Raw genomic sequence first — 20,281 nt, forward strand, 5'->3', positions numbered from 1 at the left:
TGAAGAAGCTTAACAATGCTATGAGTATTATGATCTGACACTTGTTGTGCCAAAGCCTCCAACCAAAAAGTGGAAGCTGCAGCAACATCAGCCAAAGAAATAGCAGGCCTAAGAAGATTACCTGAACATAAATAAGCTTTCCTTAGAAAGGATTCAATCTTCCTATCTAAAGGATCCTTAAAGGAAGTACTATCTGCCGTAGGAATAGTAGTACGCTTAGCAAGAGTAGAGATAGCCCCATCAACTTTAGGGATTTTGTCCCAAAACTCTAGTCTGTCAGATGGCACAGGATACAATTTCTTAAATCTTTTAGAAGGAGTAAAAGAAATACCCAGATTATTCCATTCCCTAGAAATTACTTCAGAAATAGCATCAGGGACAGGAAAAACCTCCGGAATAACTATAGGAGGTTTAAAAAACCGAATTTAAACGCTTAGTAGATTTAGTATCAAGAGGACTAGAATCCTCCATTTCTAATGCGATTAAAACTTCTTTAAGTAAAGAACGAATAAATTCCATTTTAAATAAATTTGAAGATTTATCAGTGTCAATATCTGAGACTGAATCCTCTGAACCAGAAAAATCCTCATCAGAAACAGACAAATCAGAATGATGATGTTCATTTAAAAATTCATCTGAGAAATGAGAAGTTTTAAAAGACCTTTTACGCTTACTGGAAGGAGGAATAACAGACATAGCCTTCCTAATAGATTTAGAAACAAAATCTCTTATATTAACAGGAACATCCTGAGTATTAGATGTTGATGGAACAGCAACAGGTAATGGAATATTACTAATGGAAATTTTAACTGCATTAGCAAGTTTATCATGACATTCATCACAAACTACAGCCGGAGGAACAGTTACCACAAGTTTACAACAAATGCACTTAACTTTGGTAGAACCAGCATCAGGCAGCATTTTTCCAGAAGTAGCTTCTGATCCAGGGTCAATCTGAGACATCTTGCAATATGTAAGAGAAAAAACAACATATAAAGCAAAATCTATCAAATTCCTTAAATGACAGTTTCAGGAATGGGAAAAAAATGCCAATGAACAAGCCTCTAGTAACCAGAAGCAAAAGAAAAAAGAGACTTAAATAATAGGAAAAAAAGGTGGAGACAATAATGACGCCCACATTTTTTTAGCGCCAAAAAAGACGCCCACATTATTGGCGCCTAAATGCTAAAAAATCAACAGAGGCAGAAAAAATATGCGCAACAAAGAGAAACTGTGAAATACAAAAGGAACAAGAGCGCACAGCCCAATCTAAGAGTAAAAGTCTTTAAAAGATAAAAGCGCATAAACAATAATAAACATACAGGATAAAAACAATTAGATGCAGTGTGTGATTATATCACCGTAATGAGACTCCCCCACAGTTAAGGTGTATGCAGAGCTGCCGGAAACACTGGGATCTTTAGTTAGTCAGTCCGCTGTTCCTCAAGCCAAATGCATGAAATCCATTCGTGTTGCAGCCGGTCAGCTGTTCTGAAAGTCTTAACGGGGGTGAGTACAGATGCCTCAATGCGTTTCCTCTGGTCTCCACCAGACTTTTTCAAGAGGTTAGTTTACATCACAGCCTAATGTGATGTCTTTTAAAGTGTCTGTTCACAGGTAACCGGTATCAATCTCAGTTGTGGATAGGTGGGTCAAAATGTCCATCACAGACCTGACAGCTAAATTAGAAACTGAGACACACCTATGATTCTCCTTTCTAGAATTAACCGTGTGGGCAAATTATTCTGAAAGGTCATTACCTGATATTCTATACAACAAAATCAATTAATATGAGAAAGTAAATCACAACAATGGTCATACAAAAACCTTACAAGACTAAATAAAATATATATGTGTATATACATAAGAAGACCTATATAAAAATTGTATCTATAAGTCTCTAATTCTGAAACATAGAGAAATATAGTGGAACTCTAAGAAAAAAAGTGTCTATATGTGTATGTTATGAAGTGCCCTCTCTCCCTGTGGGGATGAAAGGACACAAGAACTGTTAGATATAGAAAATGCATAAAAAGAATAAAATGAACCCTATGCCACACTAAAAATAGCACAAATAGAGGAAAAACTGTAAAAAGGTGCATCCTAAAACTAAGGCGTATTTAACCTATGTAATGGAAGAATCTTTAAACAAGTTATAGAAATTAGCATAAGCAAATCTATTCATGCATACTCATATTGGAAACTAACTAAAAACAAGTTTGTAACCCGCTATCCCGCTGAGATCGCGGGTACAGCGTTAAACGGGCAGATCAGCTTGGTTTCTATCATCTTTTGAATTACCGCTCCTACTTGGGACCTTTTCAAACATACTAAGGCCAGGTACTATCACACATTGGGAGCGTGTTGTCTTTGTGCTTTGTTACACAGTGCACGGATCACTGTGGACTCCATATCTCAGCTGAACATTGAAACAAATCGAATTACCACGCTCAGAGTTATACTAATACTAACATTGTTTGCTTTTTTGCTTACTGCATATTGCATTGCACTTTTTATATGTGTGTATATATATATATATATATATATATATATATATATATATATATATATATATATATATATATATATATATATATATATATATATATATATATATATATATATATATATATATATATACATATACTCATTTAACTATTCTGGCATATTTTTCAGAATTTACATATTTAAGTAAGTGTGCCAGTCACTTAGGAAGCGCTTATGTTTTTTAAACTTCTTTTCTAGTGCAACAAAGAGAAACCCTTCTCGGATAAATAGCACTGTGAAAACAAAGCCATTGAAATAAAAGGCTGTATGTTCCAGCAGAAACACAATAAACCTCCCGGTCGTCTGGTGTAACAATTAAAAGCTGTTAGGAAAACTGTAAAGCGGCATTAAACCTTCCATAGTCGGCTGATACACTAATAGTAAGCCGTGGAGAATAAAAAGTACTGAGTTTTTCTCTCCCCTCAGACTTTGACAAACAGGGCAGCAAACCATGTATGGGAGGCGCAGTGAGAATTATGTCCCACAAGTTCCCATTGCTTTAAAGCCACCAAAAGCTCTACTGTAGAGACTTAAATGGACTACGGCTACACCCTACAACAAAGTAGCACTCTCTGGCACTACTTTAAAAATAATAAACTCTTGATTGAAGAATCTAAAACTAACACCTCACTTTACCTCTACCTATCACTAACGTAGGCAAAAAGAATGACTGGTGTGGGAGCTAGGGGAGGAGCTATATATAGCAGCTCTACTCTGGTGCTCTTTGCCTCCTCCTGCTGACCAGGAGGTGAATATCCCACAAGTAAGGATGAAATCAGTGGACTCATCGTATCTTTAAAAAGAAAACCTAAAATTTTTCACAATTTTAGGTTTCTCACTGAAATTATTTACAAACAGCTTGTGCAATTATGGCACAAATGGTTGTAAATGCTTCTCTGGGATCCCCTTTGTTCAGAAATAGCAGACATATATGGCTTTGACGTTGCTTTTTGGTAATTAGAAGGCCGCTAAATGCCGTTGCGCACCACACGTGTATTATGCCCAGCAGTGAAGGGGTTAATTAGGGAGCTTGTAGGGTTATTTTTAGCTTTAGTGTAGTGTAGTAGACAACCCAAAGTATTGATCTAGGCCCATGTTGGTATATTTCATGCCACCATTTCACCGCCAAATACAATCAAATAAAAAAAAAAGTTCACTTTTCACAATTTTTTTTTTACAAACTTTAGGTTTCTCACTGAAATTATTTACAAACAGCTTGTGCAATTATGCCACAAATGGTTGTAAATGCTTCTCTGTGATCCCCTTTGTTCAGAAATAGCAGACATATATGGCTTTGGCGTTGCTTTTTGGTAATTAGAAGGCCACTAAATGCTGCTGCGCACCACACATGTATTATGCCCAGCAGTGAAGGGGTTAATTAGGTAGCTTGTAGGGAGCTTGCAGGGTTAATTTTAGCTTTAGTGTAGAGATCAGCCTCCCACCTGACACATCCCACCCCCTGATCCCTCCCAAACAGCTCTCTTCCCTCCCCCACCCTACAATTGTCCCTGCCATCTTAAGTACTGGCAGACTAATAAAAGTTGTTTTTTGTGTGTTTAAAAAAACAAAACAAAAAAAAACATATTCTGCTGTGTAGGATCACCCCTTAGCCACCAACCTCCCTGATCCCCCCCCAAACAGCTCTCTAACCCTACACCTCTACCTTATTGTGCACCATCTTGGGTACTAGAAGCTGTCTGAAAGTACCCAGTTTGCCTTAAAATTATGTTTTGTTAAGTTTTTTTTTTAAATGTTCTGTAGTGTAGCTGCCCCCCTCAATATTCAACCCCCCACCCCCTCCCAGATCCCTTAGCTAATAATTACCACCCTCCCCAGTCCTTTCTCCCACCGTCGTATGCACTAATTGAAATGTGCGTTCCCACCCGCTCCCGCCCCTGTGCACGCGCCCCCGCCCCCCTCTTACTCCTTCCACCCATCGACGGACACCCACCCGCCTCCAACATCGGCTCCCAACGATCATGGCCACAGAGTGGCTCTCTCTGCATCGGATGGCTAAAATACGTTATTGCAGGATGCCTCAATATCGAGGAATCACTGCAATAACATGAAAGCGGCTGAAAGCGATCAGGATCGCTTCCACCGCTTTCAATCACCAACGACGTACAGGGTACGTCCTTGGTCGTTAAGGAACTTTTTTGTAGGATGTACCCTGTACGTCGTTGGTCCTTAAGGGGTTAAAATAAAGTATTTCACTCATAGTTATATATATATTTTTTTTAATAAATAAATGCTCTAACAGTGATTTAAAGGGATATGGTCTATGATCAAGTGCTGGACTGGGAGGGACACAAAGGTGTATATGTGTGTGTTTCTATTTATAAGTGTATAAATATACAAAAGTTATGCAGAAAGGGACTCAGCGATCCGACCTCCAGATGTTAGCGCCAGAGGCTTTGGCCCTTCTGATAACATTTTACTTTCAACTTGTAATACGAGTACAAGAATAGAAGCTCTATAGATATAACCTGAGCGGAGTTAGCTCTCAGTAGTGCTTATATTTTTGTGCTTCATTTATAACCTAGCCCTTAGTTATTCATACATGAGCTGCTCACTGACTTGTGTCTGCTGTGTAACCATCTGAGAAAATATAACTGTTATTTATATGAGGCAAAATGTCACAGAATATTCCCTTTACTTAACCCCTTAATGACAGACGTAATCTGTAGGTCCGTGGTCGTTATGGGTTTAACTAACGCAGCTTTGCCGACAGCGGGGAAGCTGTGCTAGGACTGCAGGTCTCACTTCTGGAGGCATACAGATAGTGTGGTCTTACCGACATTGGTAAGACCTGTGCAATAACCGATGGATGTTTAAGGGTTAAGTGTTTAATATTGCTAATTACCTGTAGCCGTATTTATAGGAACTTCATCCTCCTCAGTCTTCACGTAATCACACACATAGGGTTTTCCACCGTTCTCAACCGCGGAGCCATCTAAAGGTGTCACATCCATTTGGCCTGTACAATAAGAATATAGATGCATAGGTGTAAGTCGTTTGTAGTGCTCGTGGGATTTATCAATTTCACGCTCATTCTATATAAATAAAAGTTAAGTGATGACCCAAAAATTACTATGTGCACACAAGAGCTTTATTTAGTAGACTATCGCTCTTACAATGCACACTTCACTGTAACTCACTTACCTCACACACAATATATGTGCACACTCACCTGTAACCCACGTACCTCAGATACAATATATGTACACACTCACCTGTAGCCCATGCACCTCACACACGATATATGTGCACTCACCTGTAACCCATGTACATCACAAACAATATATGTGCACCTCCAAAGCAGAACATGCTGTGATCTGAGATGTCATTGCAGAAAATGCTGAATTTCTGCAAAACAGGACATATGCAGGAACTGAGCACTCTTGCTTTGCAGTGCTGCTCCACATCAGGCTGTTTAAATAGCACTTTGCTCTGGCTGCACAATGTAACGGTTAACACAGCGCACTGATTTGCTACTGTTTCTCAGGGAATTTATAAACCCCGCCCCCTAGCCTTTCCCGGTCTGCAAAGCTGTGACTCCTGAATGTGACATTGTTGTGAGCAATGAACCTTTATATTTATACCCTCTGAGGAATCATTTTTTGTGAAACGTACGTCAGAGGTCCTCTGGGATAAGCTTTGTCTTTCCCTTTTTTAATTTGCTCACCCTCGTTGTTCTGACAATTGCAGCAGCATAATATTATACTTGTTAAAATTAATTGTAATTTAGCCCTCGGATTGTAAGGGCTTAGTATATATATATATATATATATATATATATATATATATATATATATATATATATATATATATATATATATATATATATATATATATATACACAAAACACGGGGGTGGGGTCAGCACTCTCAGGCCGGACCGGGTACACATCCTATGACCCTGCAACATGCACAGCCCTGGGTGCAAACCAGCACTCTCAGGAAGCTGCACTGTTACCAGAGCCACAAGCAGTTAACCCCAGTCAGGCCTGGGTGCAAGGCCCAAACAGGGAAAATTACAAAAAAATATTTTAATATAAACACACAGAAAAAGTCCAGCACTCACTCACAAGCTCTCAACTAAGATAAAAAGCAGCAATGGAAGAATTAGTTACCGCATCTGGCCAAATGGGAAAAGCCCAGGTACCTCGTCAAGGTTTCTTCCAATAAACCTGGGTCCCTAACCAGCCACACAATGCAGGCTCACAATCAAACAACTGTGAAAAAAAGCAACTGTGAAAAAATGGAGGGTGCACAGGCTTATGTAATTTCCCCAAACATATACAAAACACGGGGGTGGGGTCAGCACTCTCAGGCCGGACCGGGTACACATCCTATGACCCTGCAGCATGCACAGCCCTGGGTGCAAACCAGCACTCTCAGGAAGCTGCACTGTTACCAGAGCCACAAGCAGTTAACCCCAGTCAGGCCTGGGTGCAAGGCCCAAACAGGGAAAATTACAAAAAAATATTTTAATATAAACACACAGAAAAAGTCCAGCACTCACTCACAAGCTCTCAACTAAGATAAAAAGCAGCAATGGAAGAATTAGTTACCGCATCTGGCCAAATGGGAAAAGCCCAGGTACCTCGTCAAGGTTTCTTCCAATAAACCTGGGTCCCTAACCAGCCACACAATGCAGGCTCACAATCAAACAACTGTGAAAAAAAGCAACTGTGAAAAAATGGAGGGTGCACAGGCTTATGTAATTTCCCCAAACATATACAAAACACGGGGGTGGGGTCAGCACTCTCAGGCCGGACCGGGTACACATCCTATGACCCTGCAACATGCACAGCCCTGGGTGCAAACCAGCACTCTCAGGAAGCTGCACTGTTACCAGAGCCACAAGCAGTTAACCCCAGTCAGGCCTGGGTGCAAGGCCCAAACAGGGAAAATTACAAAAAAATATTTTAATATAAACACACAGAAAAAGTCCAGCACTCACTCACAAGCTCTCAACTAAGATAAAAAGCAGCAATGGAAGAATTAGTTACCGCATCTGGCCAAATGGGAAAAGCCCAGGTACCTCGTCAAGGTTTCTTCCAATAAACCTGGGTCCCTAACCAGCCACACAATGCAGGCTCACAATCAAACAACTGTGAAAAAAAGCAACTGTGAAAAAATGGAGGGTGCACAGGCTTATGTAATTTCCCCAAACATATACAAAACACGGGGGTGGGGTCAGCACTCTCAGGCCGGACCGGGTACACATCCTATGACCCTGCAACATGCACAGCCCTGGGTGCAAACCAGCACTCTCAGGAAGCTGCACTGTTACCAGAGCCACAAGCAGTTAACCCCAGTCAGGCCTGGGTGCAAGGCCCAAACAGGGAAAATTACAAAAAAATATTTTAATATAAACACACAGAAAAAGTCCAGCACTCACTCACAAGCTCTCAACTAAGATAAAAAGCAGCAATGGAAGAATTAGTTACCGCATCTGGCCAAATGGGAAAAGCCCAGGTACCTCGTCAAGGTTTCTTCCAATAAACCTGGGTCCCTAACCAGCCACACAATGCAGGCTCACAATCAAACAACTGTGAAAAAAAGCAACTGTGAAAAAATGGAGGGTGCACAGGCTTATGTAATTTCCCCAAACATATACAAAACACGGGGGTGGGGTCAGCACTCTCAGGCCGGACCGGGTACACATCCTATGACCCTGCAACATGCACAGCCCTGGGTGCAAACCAGCACTCTCAGGAAGCTGCACTGTTACCAGAGCCACAAGCAGTTAACCCCAGTCAGGCCTGGGTGCAAGGCCCAAACAGGGAAAATTACAAAAAAATATTTTAATATAAACACACAGAAAAAGTCCAGCACTCACTCACAAGCTCTCAACTAAGATAAAAAGCAGCAATGGAAGAATTAGTTACCGCATCTGGCCAAATGGGAAAAGCCCAGGTACCTCGTCAAGGTTTCTTCCAATAAACCTGGGTCCCTAACCAGCCACACAATGCAGGCTCACAATCAAACAACTGTGAAAAAAAGCAACTGTGAAAAAATGGAGGGTGCACAGGCTTATGTAATTTCCCCAAACATATACAAAACACGGGGGTGGGGTCAGCACTCTCAGGCCGGACCGGGTACACATCCTATGACCCTGCAACATGCACAGCCCTGGGTGCAAACCAGCACTCTCAGGAAGCTGCACTGTTACCAGAGCCACAAGCAGTTAACCCCAGTCAGGCCTGGGTGCAAGGCCCAAACAGGGAAAATTACAAAAAAATATTTTAATATAAACACACAGAAAAAGTCCAGCACTCACTCACAAGCTCTCAACTAAGATAAAAAGCAGCAATGGAAGAATTAGTTACCGCATCTGGCCAAATGGGAAAAGCCCAGGTACCTCGTCAAGGTTTCTTCCAATAAACCTGGGTCCCTAACCAGCCACACAATGCAGGCTCACAATCAAACAACTGTGAAAAAAAGCAACTGTGAAAAAATGGAGGGTGCACAGGCTTATGTAATTTCCCCAAACATATACAAAACACGGGGGTGGGGTCAGCACTCTCAGGCCGGACCGGGTACACATCCTATGACCCTGCAACATGCACAGCCCTGGGTGCAAACCAGCACTCTCAGGAAGCTGCACTGTTACCAGAGCCACAAGCAGTTAACCCCAGTCAGGCCTGGGTGCAAGGCCCAAACAGGGAAAATTACAAAAAAATATTTTAATATAAACACACAGAAAAAGTCCAGCACTCACTCACAAGCTCTCAACTAAGATAAAAAGCAGCAATGGAAGAATTAGTTACCGCATCTGGCCAAATGGGAAAAGCCCAGGTACCTCGTCAAGGTTTCTTCCAATAAACCTGGGTCCCTAACCAGCCACACAATGCAGGCTCACAATCAAACAACTGTGAAAAAAAGCAACTGTGAAAAAATGGAGGGTGCACAGGCTTATGTAATTTCCCCAAACATATACAAAACACGGGGGTGGGGTCAGCACTCTCAGGCCGGACCGGGTACACATCCTATGACCCTGCAACATGCACAGCCCTGGGTGCAAACCAGCACTCTCAGGAAGCTGCACTGTTACCAGAGCCACAAGCAGTTAACCCCAGTCAGGCCTGGGTGCAAGGCCCAAACAGGGAAAATTACAAAAAAATATTTTAATATAAACACACAGAAAAAGTCCAGCACTCACTCACAAGCTCTCAACTAAGATAAAAAGCAGCAATGGAAGAATTAGTTACCGCATCTGGCCAAATGGGAAAAGCCCAGGTACCTCGTCAAGGTTTCTTCCAATAAACCTGGGTCCCTAACCAGCCACACAATGCAGGCTCACAATCAAACAACTGTGAAAAAAAGCAACTGTGAAAAAATGGAGGGTGCACAGGCTTATGTAATTTCCCCAAACATATACAAAACACGGGGGTGGGGTCAGCACTCTCAGGCCGGACCGGGTACACATCCTATGACCCTGCAACATGCACAGCCCTGGGTGCAAACCAGCACTCTCAGGAAGCTGCACTGTTACCAGAGCCACAAGCAGTTAACCCCAGTCAGGCCTGGGTGCAAGGCCCAAACAGGGAAAATTACAAAAAAATATTTTAATATAAACACACAGAAAAAGTCCAGCACTCACTCACAAGCTCTCAACTAAGATAAAAAGCAGCAATGGAAGAATTAGTTACCGCATCTGGCCAAATGGGAAAAGCCCAGGTACCTCGTCAAGGTTTCTTCCAATAAACCTGGGTCCCTAACCAGCCACACAATGCAGGCTCACAATCAAACAACTGTGAAAAAAAGCAACTGTGAAAAAATGGAGGGTGCACAGGCTTATGTAATTTCCCCAAACATATACAAAACACGGGGGTGGGGTCAGCACTCTCAGGCCGGACCGGGTACACATCCTATGACCCTGCAACATGCACAGCCCTGGGTGCAAACCAGCACTCTCAGGAAGCTGCACTGTTACCAGAGCCACAAGCAGTTAACCCCAGTCAGGCCTGGGTGCAAGGCCCAAACAGGGAAAATTACAAAAAAATATTTTAATATAAACACACAGAAAAAGTCCAGCACTCACTCACAAGCTCTCAACTAAGATAAAAAGCAGCAATGGAAGAATTAGTTACCGCATCTGGCCAAATGGGAAAAGCCCAGGTACCTCGTCAAGGTTTCTTCCAATAAACCTGGGTCCCTAACCAGCCACACAATGCAGGCTCACAATCAAACAACTGTGAAAAAAAGCAACTGTGAAAAAATGGAGGGTGCACAGGCTTATGTAATTTCCCCAAACATATACAAAACACGGGGGTGGGGTCAGCACTCTCAGGCCGGACCGGGTACACATCCTATGACCCTGCAACATGCACAGCCCTGGGTGCAAACCAGCACTCTCAGGAAGCTGCACTGTTACCAGAGCCACAAGCAGTTAACCCCAGTCAGGCCTGGGTGCAAGGCCCAAACAGGGAAAATTACAAAAAAATATTTTAATATAAACACACAGAAAAAGTCCAGCACTCACTCACAAGCTCTCAACTAAGATAAAAAGCAGCAATGGAAGAATTAGTTACCGCATCTGGCCAAATGGGAAAAGCCCAGGTACCTCGTCAAGGTTTCTTCCAATAAACCTGGGTCCCTAACCAGCCACACAATGCAGGCTCACAATCAAACAACTGTGAAAAAAAGCAACTGTGAAAAAATGGAGGGTGCACAGGCTTATGTAATTTCCCCAAACATATACAAAACACGGGGGTGGGGTCAGCACTCTCAGGCCGGACCGGGTACACATCCTATGACCCTGCAACATGCACAGCCCTGGGTGCAAACCAGCACTCTCAGGAAGCTGCACTGTTACCAGAGCCACAAGCAGTTAACCCCAGTCAGGCCTGGGTGCAAGGCCCAAACAGGGAAAATTACAAAAAAATATTTTAATATAAACACACAGAAAAAGTCCAGCACTCACTCACAAGCTCTCAACTAAGATAAAAAGCAGCAATGGAAGAATTAGTTACCGCATCTGGCCAAATGGGAAAAGCCCAGGTACCTCGTCAAGGTTTCTTCCAATAAACCTGGGTCCCTAACCAGCCACACAATGCAGGCTCACAATCAAACAACTGTGAAAAAAAGCAACTGTGAAAAAATGGAGGGTGCACAGGCTTATGTAATTTCCCCAAACATATACAAAACACGGGGGTGGGGTCAGCACTCTCAGGCCGGACCGGGTACACATCCTATGACCCTGCAACATGCACAGCCCTGGGTGCAAACCAGCACTCTCAGGAAGCTGCACTGTTACCAGAGCCACAAGCAGTTAACCCCAGTCAGGCCTGGGTGCAAGGCCCAAACAGGGAAAATTACAAAAAAATATTTTAATATAAACACACAGAAAAAGTCCAGCACTCACTCACAAGCTCTCAACTAAGATAAAAAGCAGCAATGGAAGAATTAGTTACCGCATCTGGCCAAATGGGAAAAGCCCAGGTACCTCGTCAAGGTTTCTTCCAATAAACCTGGGTCCCTAACCAGCCACACAATGCAGGCTCACAATCAAACAACTGTGAAAAAAAGCAACTGTGAAAAAATGGAGGGTGCACAGGCTTATGTAATTTCCCCAAACATATACAAAACACGGGGGTGGGGTCAGCACTCTCAGGCCGGACCGGGTACACATCCTATGACCCTGCAACATGCACAGCCCTGGGTGCAAACCAGCACTCTCAGGAAGCTGCACTGTTACCAGAGCCACAAGCAGTTAACCCCAGTCAGGCCTGGGTGCAAGGCCCAAACAGGGAAAATTACAAAAAAATATTTTAATATAAACACACAGAAAAAGTCCAGCACTCACTCACAAGCTCTCAACTAAGATAAAAAGCAGCAATGGAAGAATTAGTTACCGCATCTGGCCAAATGGGAAAAGCCCAGGTACCTCGTCAAGGTTTCTTCCAATAAACCTGGGTCCCTAACCAGCCACACAATGCAGGCTCACAATCAAACAACTGTGAAAAAAAGCAACTGTGAAAAAATGGAGGGTGCACAGGCTTATGTAATTTCCCCAAACATATACAAAACACGGGGGTGGGGTCAGCACTCTCAGGCCGGACCGGGTACACATCCTATGACCCTGCAACATGCACAGCCCTGGGTGCAAACCAGCACTCTCAGGAAGCTGCACTGTTACCAGAGCCACAAGCAGTTAACCCCAGTCAGGCCTGGGTGCAAGGCCCAAACAGGGAAAATTACAAAAAAATATTTTAATATAAACACACAGAAAAAGTCCAGCACTCACTCACAAGCTCTCAACTAAGATAAAAAGCAGCAATGGAAGAATTAGTTACCGCATCTGGCCAAATGGGAAAAGCCCAGGTACCTCGTCAAGGTTTCTTCCAATAAACCTGGGTCCCTAACCAGCCACACAATGCAGGCTCACAATCAAACAACTGTGAAAAAAAGCAACTGTGAAAAAATGGAGGGTGCACAGGCTTATGTAATTTCCCCAAACATATACAAAACACGGGGGTGGGGTCAGCACTCTCAGGCCGGACCGGGTACACATCCTATGACCCTGCAACATGCACAGCCCTGGGTGCAAACCAGCACTCTCAGGAAGCTGCACTGTTACCAGAGCCACAAGCAGTTAACCCCAGTCAGGCCTGGGTGCAAGGCCCAAACAGGGAAAATTACAAAAAAATATTTTAATATAAACACACAGAAAAAGTCCAGCACTCACTCACAAGCTCTCAACTAAGATAAAAAGCAGCAATGGAAGAATTAGTTACCGCATCTGGCCAAATGGGAAAAGCCCAGGTACCTCGTCAAGGTTTCTTCCAATAAACCTGGGTCCCTAACCAGCCACACAATGCAGGCTCACAATCAAACAACTGTGAAAAAAAGCAACTGTGAAAAAATGGAGGGTGCACAGGCTTATGTAATTTCCCCAAACATATACAAAACACGGGGGTGGGGTCAGCACTCTCAGGCCGGACCGGGTACACATCCTATGACCCTGCAACATGCACAGCCCTGGGTGCAAACCAGCACTCTCAGGAAGCTGCACTGTTACCAGAGCCACAAGCAGTTAACCCCAGTCAGGCCTGGGTGCAAGGCCCAAACAGGGAAAATTACAAAAAAATATTTTAATATAAACACACAGAAAAAGTCCAGCACTCACTCACAAGCTCTCAACTAAGATAAAAAGCAGCAATGGAAGAATTAGTTACCGCATCTGGCCAAATGGGAAAAGCCCAGGTACCTCGTCAAGGTTTCTTCCAATAAACCTGGGTCCCTAACCAGCCACACAATGCAGGCTCACAATCAAACAACTGTGAAAAAAAGCAACTGTGAAAAAATGGAGGGTGCACAGGCTTATGTAATTTCCCCAAACATATACAAAACACGGGGGTGGGGTCAGCACTCTCAGGCCGGACCGGGTACACATCCTATGACCCTGCAACATGCACAGCCCTGGGTGCAAACCAGCACTCTCAGGAAGCTGCACTGTTACCAGAGCCACAAGCAGTTAACCCCAGTCAGGCCTGGGTGCAAGGCCCAAACAGGGAAAATTACAAAAAAATATTTTAATATAAACACACAGAAAAAGTCCAGCACTCACTCACAAGCTCTCAACTAAGATAAAAAGCAGCAATGGAAGAATTAGTTACCGCATCTGGCCAAATGGGAAAAGCCCAGGTACCTCGTCAAGGTTTCTTCCAATAAACCTGGGTCCCTAACCAGCCACACAATGCAGGCTCACAATCAAACAACTGTGAAAAAAAGCAACTGTGAAAAAATGGAGGGTGCACAGGCTTATGTAATTTCCCCAAACATATACAAAACACGGGGGTGGGGTCAGCACTCTCAGGCCGGACCGGGTACACATCCTATGACCCTGCAACATGCACAGCCCTGGGTGCAAACCAGCACTCTCAGGAAGCTGCACTGTTACCAGAGCCACAGGCAGTTAACCCCAGTCAGGCCTGGGTGCAAGGCCCAAACAGGGAAAATTACAAAAAAATATTTTAATATAAACACACAGAAAAAGTCCAGCACTCACTCACAAGCTCTCAACTAAGATAAAAAGCAGCAATGGAAGAATTAGTTACCGCATCTGGCCAAATGGGAAAAGCCCAGGTACCTCGTCAAGGTTTCTTCCAATAAACCTGGGTCCCTAACCAGCCACACAATGCAGGCTCACAATCAAACAACTGTGAAAAAAAGCAACTGTGAAAAAATGGAGGGTGCACAGGCTTATGTAATTTCCCCAAACATATACAAAACACGGGGGTGGGGTCAGCACTCTCAGGCCGGACCGGGTACACATCCTATGACCCTGCAACATGCACAGCCCTGGGTGCAAACCAGCACTCTCAGGAAGCTGCACTGTTACCAGAGCCACAAGCAGTTAACCCCAGTCAGGCCTGGGTGCAAGGCCCAAACAGGGAAAATTACAAAAAAATATTTTAATATAAACACACAGAAAAAGTCCAGCACTCACTCACAAGCTCTCAACTAAGATAAAAAGCAGCAATGGAAGAATTAGTTACCGCATCTGGCCAAATGGGAAAAGCCCAGGTACCTCGTCAAGGTTTCTTCCAATAAACCTGGGTCCCTAACCAGCCACACAATGCAGGCTCACAATCAAACAACTGTGAAAAAAAGCAACTGTGAAAAAATGGAGGGTGCACAGGCTTATGTAATTTCCCCAAACATATACAAAACACGGGGGTGGGGTCAGCACTCTCAGGCCGGACCGGGTACACATCCTATGACCCTGCAACATGCACAGCCCTGGGTGCAAACCAGCACTCTCAGGAAGCTGCACTGTTACCAGAGCCACAAGCAGTTAACCCCAGTCAGGCCTGGGTGCAAGGCCCAAACAGGGAAAATTACAAAAAAATATTTTAATATAAACACACAGAAAAAGTCCAGCACTCACTCACAAGCTCTCAACTAAGATAAAAAGCAGCAATGGAAGAATTAGTTACCGCATCTGGCCAAATGGGAAAAGCCCAGGTACCTCGTCAAGGTTTCTTCCAATAAACCTGGGTCCCTAACCAGCCACACAATGCAGGCTCACAATCAAACAACTGTGAAAAAAAGCAACTGTGAAAAAATGGAGGGTGCACAGGCTTATGTAATTTCCCCAAACATATACAAAACACGGGGGTGGGGTCAGCACTCTCAGGCCGGACCGGGTACACATCCTATGACCCTGCAACATGCACAGCCCTGGGTGCAAACCAGCACTCTCAGGAAGCTGCACTGTTACCAGAGCCACAAGCAGTTAACCCCAGTCAGGCCTGGGTGCAAGGCCCAAACAGGGAAAATTACAAAAAAATATTTTAATATAAACACACAGAAAAAGTCCAGCACTCACTCACAAGCTCTCAACTAAGATAAAAAGCAGCAATGGAAGAATTAGTTACCGCATCTGGCCAAATGGGAAAAGCCCAGGTACCTCGTCAAGGTTTCTTCCAATAAACCTGGGTGACCCCACCCCCGTGTTTTGTATATGTTTGGGGAAATTACATAAGCCTGTGCACCCTCCATTTTTTCACAGTTGCTTTTTTTCACAGTTGTTTGATTGTGAGCCTGCATTGTGTGGCTGGTTAGGGACCCAGGTTTATTGGAAGAAACCTTGACGAGGTACCTGGGCTTTTCCCATTTGGCCAGATGCGGTAACTAATTCTTCCATTGCTGCTTTTTATCTTAGTTGAGAGCTTGTGAGTGAGTGCTGGACTTTTTCTGTGTGTTTATATTAAAATATTTTTTTGTAATTTTCCCTGTTTGGGCCTTGCACCCAGGCCTGACTGGGGTTAACTGCTTGTGGCTCTGGTAACAGTGCAGCTTCCTGAGAGTGCTGGTTTGCACCCAGGGCTGTGCATGTTGCAGGGTCATAGGATGTGTACCCGGTCCGGCCTGAGAGTGCTGACCCCACCCCCGTGTTTTGTATATGTTTGGGGAAATTACATAAGCCTGTGCACCCTCCATTTTTTCACAGTTGCTTTTTTTCACAGTTGTTTGATTGTGAGCCTGCATTGTGTGGCTGGTTAGGGACCCAGGTTTATTGGAAGAAACCTTGACGAGGTACCTGGGCTTTTCCCATTTGGCCAGATGCGGTAACTAATTCTTCCATTGCTGCTTTTTATCTTAGTTGAGAGCTTGTGAGTGAGTGCTGGACTTTTTCTGTGTGTTTATATATATATATATATATATATATATATATATATATATATATACTTATGCTGCCAGATATCTTAAACATTTGAATCTAGATTAATTTAGAACTTCAGTTCAACCTGGGTGTAGTGTTTTTAATTCTCAGCCTTCGCTCATGTATGTGTGGTTAATATATTATTTACTTAATAAACTTTAGTGTATGAATGTTTTGCTATATAAGAAAATTCTTTAAAAAAAATATATATTTTTTTGATTACGAATGGGCTCAGTTGGCCAATTTTCTCTCTCACAGATTTGAGTTATCTATCCACATTTGTAAGTCTATTTACAATTACTTGTTAGTTATACTTTGTTCTTTAATCTGTGGCAGGAAGTTTTTGTAGTTAGGAGATAATAATACTCAAATTTGGCTATCTGCCTTTAACTACTGACCTCCTTTTTATACTATACTCTGCCCTACCCCCACTCACACTTATTCTACAATATACATGCACACTCACCTGTAACCCATGTACCTCACACACAATATATGCGCACTCTCACCTGTAACCAACGTACCTCACAGACAAAATATATGTGCACACTCACCTTTAACTCACATACCTCTCACACAATACATGTGCACACTCAACTGTAACCCACGTACCTCACACATACAATATACAGTATCTCACAAAAGTGAGTACACTCCACACATTTTTGTAAATATTTTATTATATCTTTTCATGTGACAACACTGAAGAAATGACACTTTGCTACAATGTAAAGTAGTGAGTGTAAAGCCTGTATAACAGTGTAAATTTGATGTCTCCTCAAAATAACTCAACACACCGCCATTAATGTCTAAACCGTTGGCAACAAAAGTGAGTACACCCCTAAGTGGAAATGTCCAAATTGGGCAAAAAGTGTTAGTATTTTGTGTGGCCACCATTATTTTCCAGCACTGCCTTAACCCTCTTGGGCATGGAGTTCACAAGACCGCACAGGTTGCCACTAGAGTCCTCTTCCACTCCTCCATGACATCACGTAGCTGGTGGATGTTAGATACCTTGCACTCCCCCACCTTCCTTTTGAGGATGCCCCACAGATACTCAATAGGGTTTAGGACTGGAGACATGCTTGGCCAGTCCATCACTTTTACCCTCAGCTTCTTTAGCAAGGCAGTGGTCGTCTTGGAGGTGTGTTTGGGGTCGTTATCATGTTGGAATACTGCCCTGAGGCCCAGTCTCCGAAGGGAGGGGATCATGCTCTGCTTCAGTATGTCATAGTACATGTTGGCATTCATGGTTCCCTCAATGAACTGTAGCTCCCCAGTGCCAGCAACACTCATGCAGGCCCAGACAATGACACTCCCAACACCATGCTTGACTGTAGGCAAGACACACTTGTCTTTGTACTCCTCAACTGGTTGCCGCCACACATGCTTATCACCATCTGAACCAAATAAGTTTATCTTGATCTCATCGGACCACAGGACATGGTTCCAGTAATCCATCTTCTTAATCTGCTTGTCGTCAGCAAACTGTTTGCAGGATTTCTTGTGCATCATCTTTAGAAGAGGCTTCCTTCTGGATGACATCTATTTCCCAAAGACAACATCTGGATATGACACTGAGCATGTGCACTCAAATTCTTTAGTCGACCATGGCGAGGCCTGTTCTGAGTGGAACATTTCCTGTGAAACCGCTGTATGGTCTTGCCCACCGTGATGCAGCTCAGTTTCAGGGTCTTGGCAATCTTATAGCCTAGGCCATCTTTATGTAGAGCAACAATTCTTTTTTTCAGATCCTCAGAGTTCTTTGCCATGAGGTGCCATGTTGAACTTCCAAAGACCAGTATGTGAGAGTGTGAGAGCAATAACACCAAATTTAACACACCTGCCCCACATTTAAACCTGAGACCTTGTAACACTAACAAGTCACATGACACCGGGGAGGGAAAATGTCTAATAGGGCCCAAAAGTGTACTCACTTTTGTTGCCAACGGTTTAGACATTAATGGCTGTGTGAGTTATTTTGAGGGGACAGCAAATTTACATTGTTATACAGGCTGTAGACTCACTACTTTACATTGTAGCAAAGTGTAATTTCTTCAATGTTGTCACATGAAAAATATATAATAAAATATTTACAAAAAGTAACCCTTGTACCTCTAACTTTACCATAAAAAAACCCTTTATTTCCCAGACAGACAATAGCACCAAATTCACACATTCTGCTCCTTTTCTTTTTTATAGTGATCCTCTATATACCAGTATACAAAATACAACATGAACTAAACAAGGGTTAAACTTGTGTTGTCCGCGCTTATAAACCAGACAGTAAACTACAAGAGAGAGCAGTAAGTAACTGTGTGCACAGCCCCGGCAGACTCTCACGTATTACTACTCACCGGCAGGGAGGGAGAGCAGTAAGTAACTGTGTGCACAGCCCCGGCAGACTCTCACGTATTACTACTCACCGGCAGGGAGGGAGAGCAGTAAGTAACTGTGTGCACAGCCCCGGCAGACTCTCACGTATTACTACTCACCGGCAGGGAGGGACAGCAGTAAGTAACTGTGTGCACAGCCCCGGCAGACTCTCACGTATTAATACTCACCGTCAGGGAGGGACCAATGTATTTCAGTCTGATGACTATTCATGTCATCTGTCTCATCCTCTTCCTTCACATTTAATAGCCCAGTGCCCGCGTTTTCCTCTAGACGCCCTGTAATTACAGCAGGAAGTTACCTGATAGAGCACAGTATAGGGTGTAACATAAACTTATATAACAGACGGTAAACTACAAGGGAGAGCAGTAAGTAACTGTGTGCACAGCCCCGGCAGACTCTCACGTATTACTACTCACCGGCAGGGAGGGAGAGCAGTAAGAAACTGTGTGCACAGCCCCGGCAGACTCTCACGTATTACTACTCACCGGCAGGGAGGGAGCAATGTATTTCAGTCTGATGACTATTCATGTCATCTGTCTCATCCTCTTCCTTCACATTTAATAGCCCAGTGCCCGGGTTTTCCTCTAGACGCCCTGTAATTACAGCAGGAAGTTACCCGATAGAGCACAGTACAGGGTGTAACATAAACTTATATAACAGAAATTTGTACTTTATGATTTAGTTTATTACACAATTAGTGAAAACCTAATCATTTAGCTACTAGTAACACACACAAATAAATAAATCAGGAGTGTGTTTGTGTCTGGAGCACTATATGGCAGCAGTTTTACAAGAATGTTATCCATTTGCAAGAGCACTAGATGGCAGCACTATTTCCTGCTCCAGACACCTACCTAGGTATCTCTTCAACAAAGAATATCATAAGAACAAAACAAATTTAAAAATATAAATAAACTGGAAACTTTTTTTAAAAAACAGAATTTATGCTTACCTGATAAATTACTTTCTCCAACGGTGTGTCCGGTCCACGGCGTCATCCTTACTTGTGGGATATTCTCTTCCCCAACAGGAAATGGCAAAGAGCCCAGCAAAGCTGGTCATATGATCCCTCCTAGGCTCCGCCTACCCCAGTCATTCGACCGACGTACAGGAGGAAATATGCAGAGAAACCATATGATACCGTGGTGACTGTAGT

The 20,281-nt window shown here is 43.2% G+C and overlaps 1 protein-coding gene across 1 annotated transcript in view; it reads right to left on the minus strand.

The window, feature by feature from the left end:
- LOC128657961 (gastrula zinc finger protein XlCGF57.1-like) overlaps positions 1 to 20,281 on the minus strand; it is a 159,116-nt gene that overhangs the window by 102,069 nt on the left and 36,766 nt on the right. Inside the window, exons 4-6 of the mRNA XM_053712388.1 lie at positions 19,611 to 19,718; positions 19,293 to 19,400; positions 5,411 to 5,524 (exon numbers count right to left, since the gene is read on the minus strand). Of these exons, the coding sequence (XP_053568363.1) occupies positions 5,411 to 5,524; positions 19,293 to 19,400; positions 19,611 to 19,718 (330 nt within the window). The remainder of the gene's footprint in view (positions 1 to 5,410; positions 5,525 to 19,292; positions 19,401 to 19,610; positions 19,719 to 20,281) is intronic.

The sequence above is a fragment of the Bombina bombina genome, chromosome 4 (assembly GCF_027579735.1).
Source record: "Bombina bombina isolate aBomBom1 chromosome 4, aBomBom1.pri, whole genome shotgun sequence".
NCBI classification, from domain to species: Eukaryota; Metazoa; Chordata; class Amphibia; order Anura; family Bombinatoridae; genus Bombina; species Bombina bombina.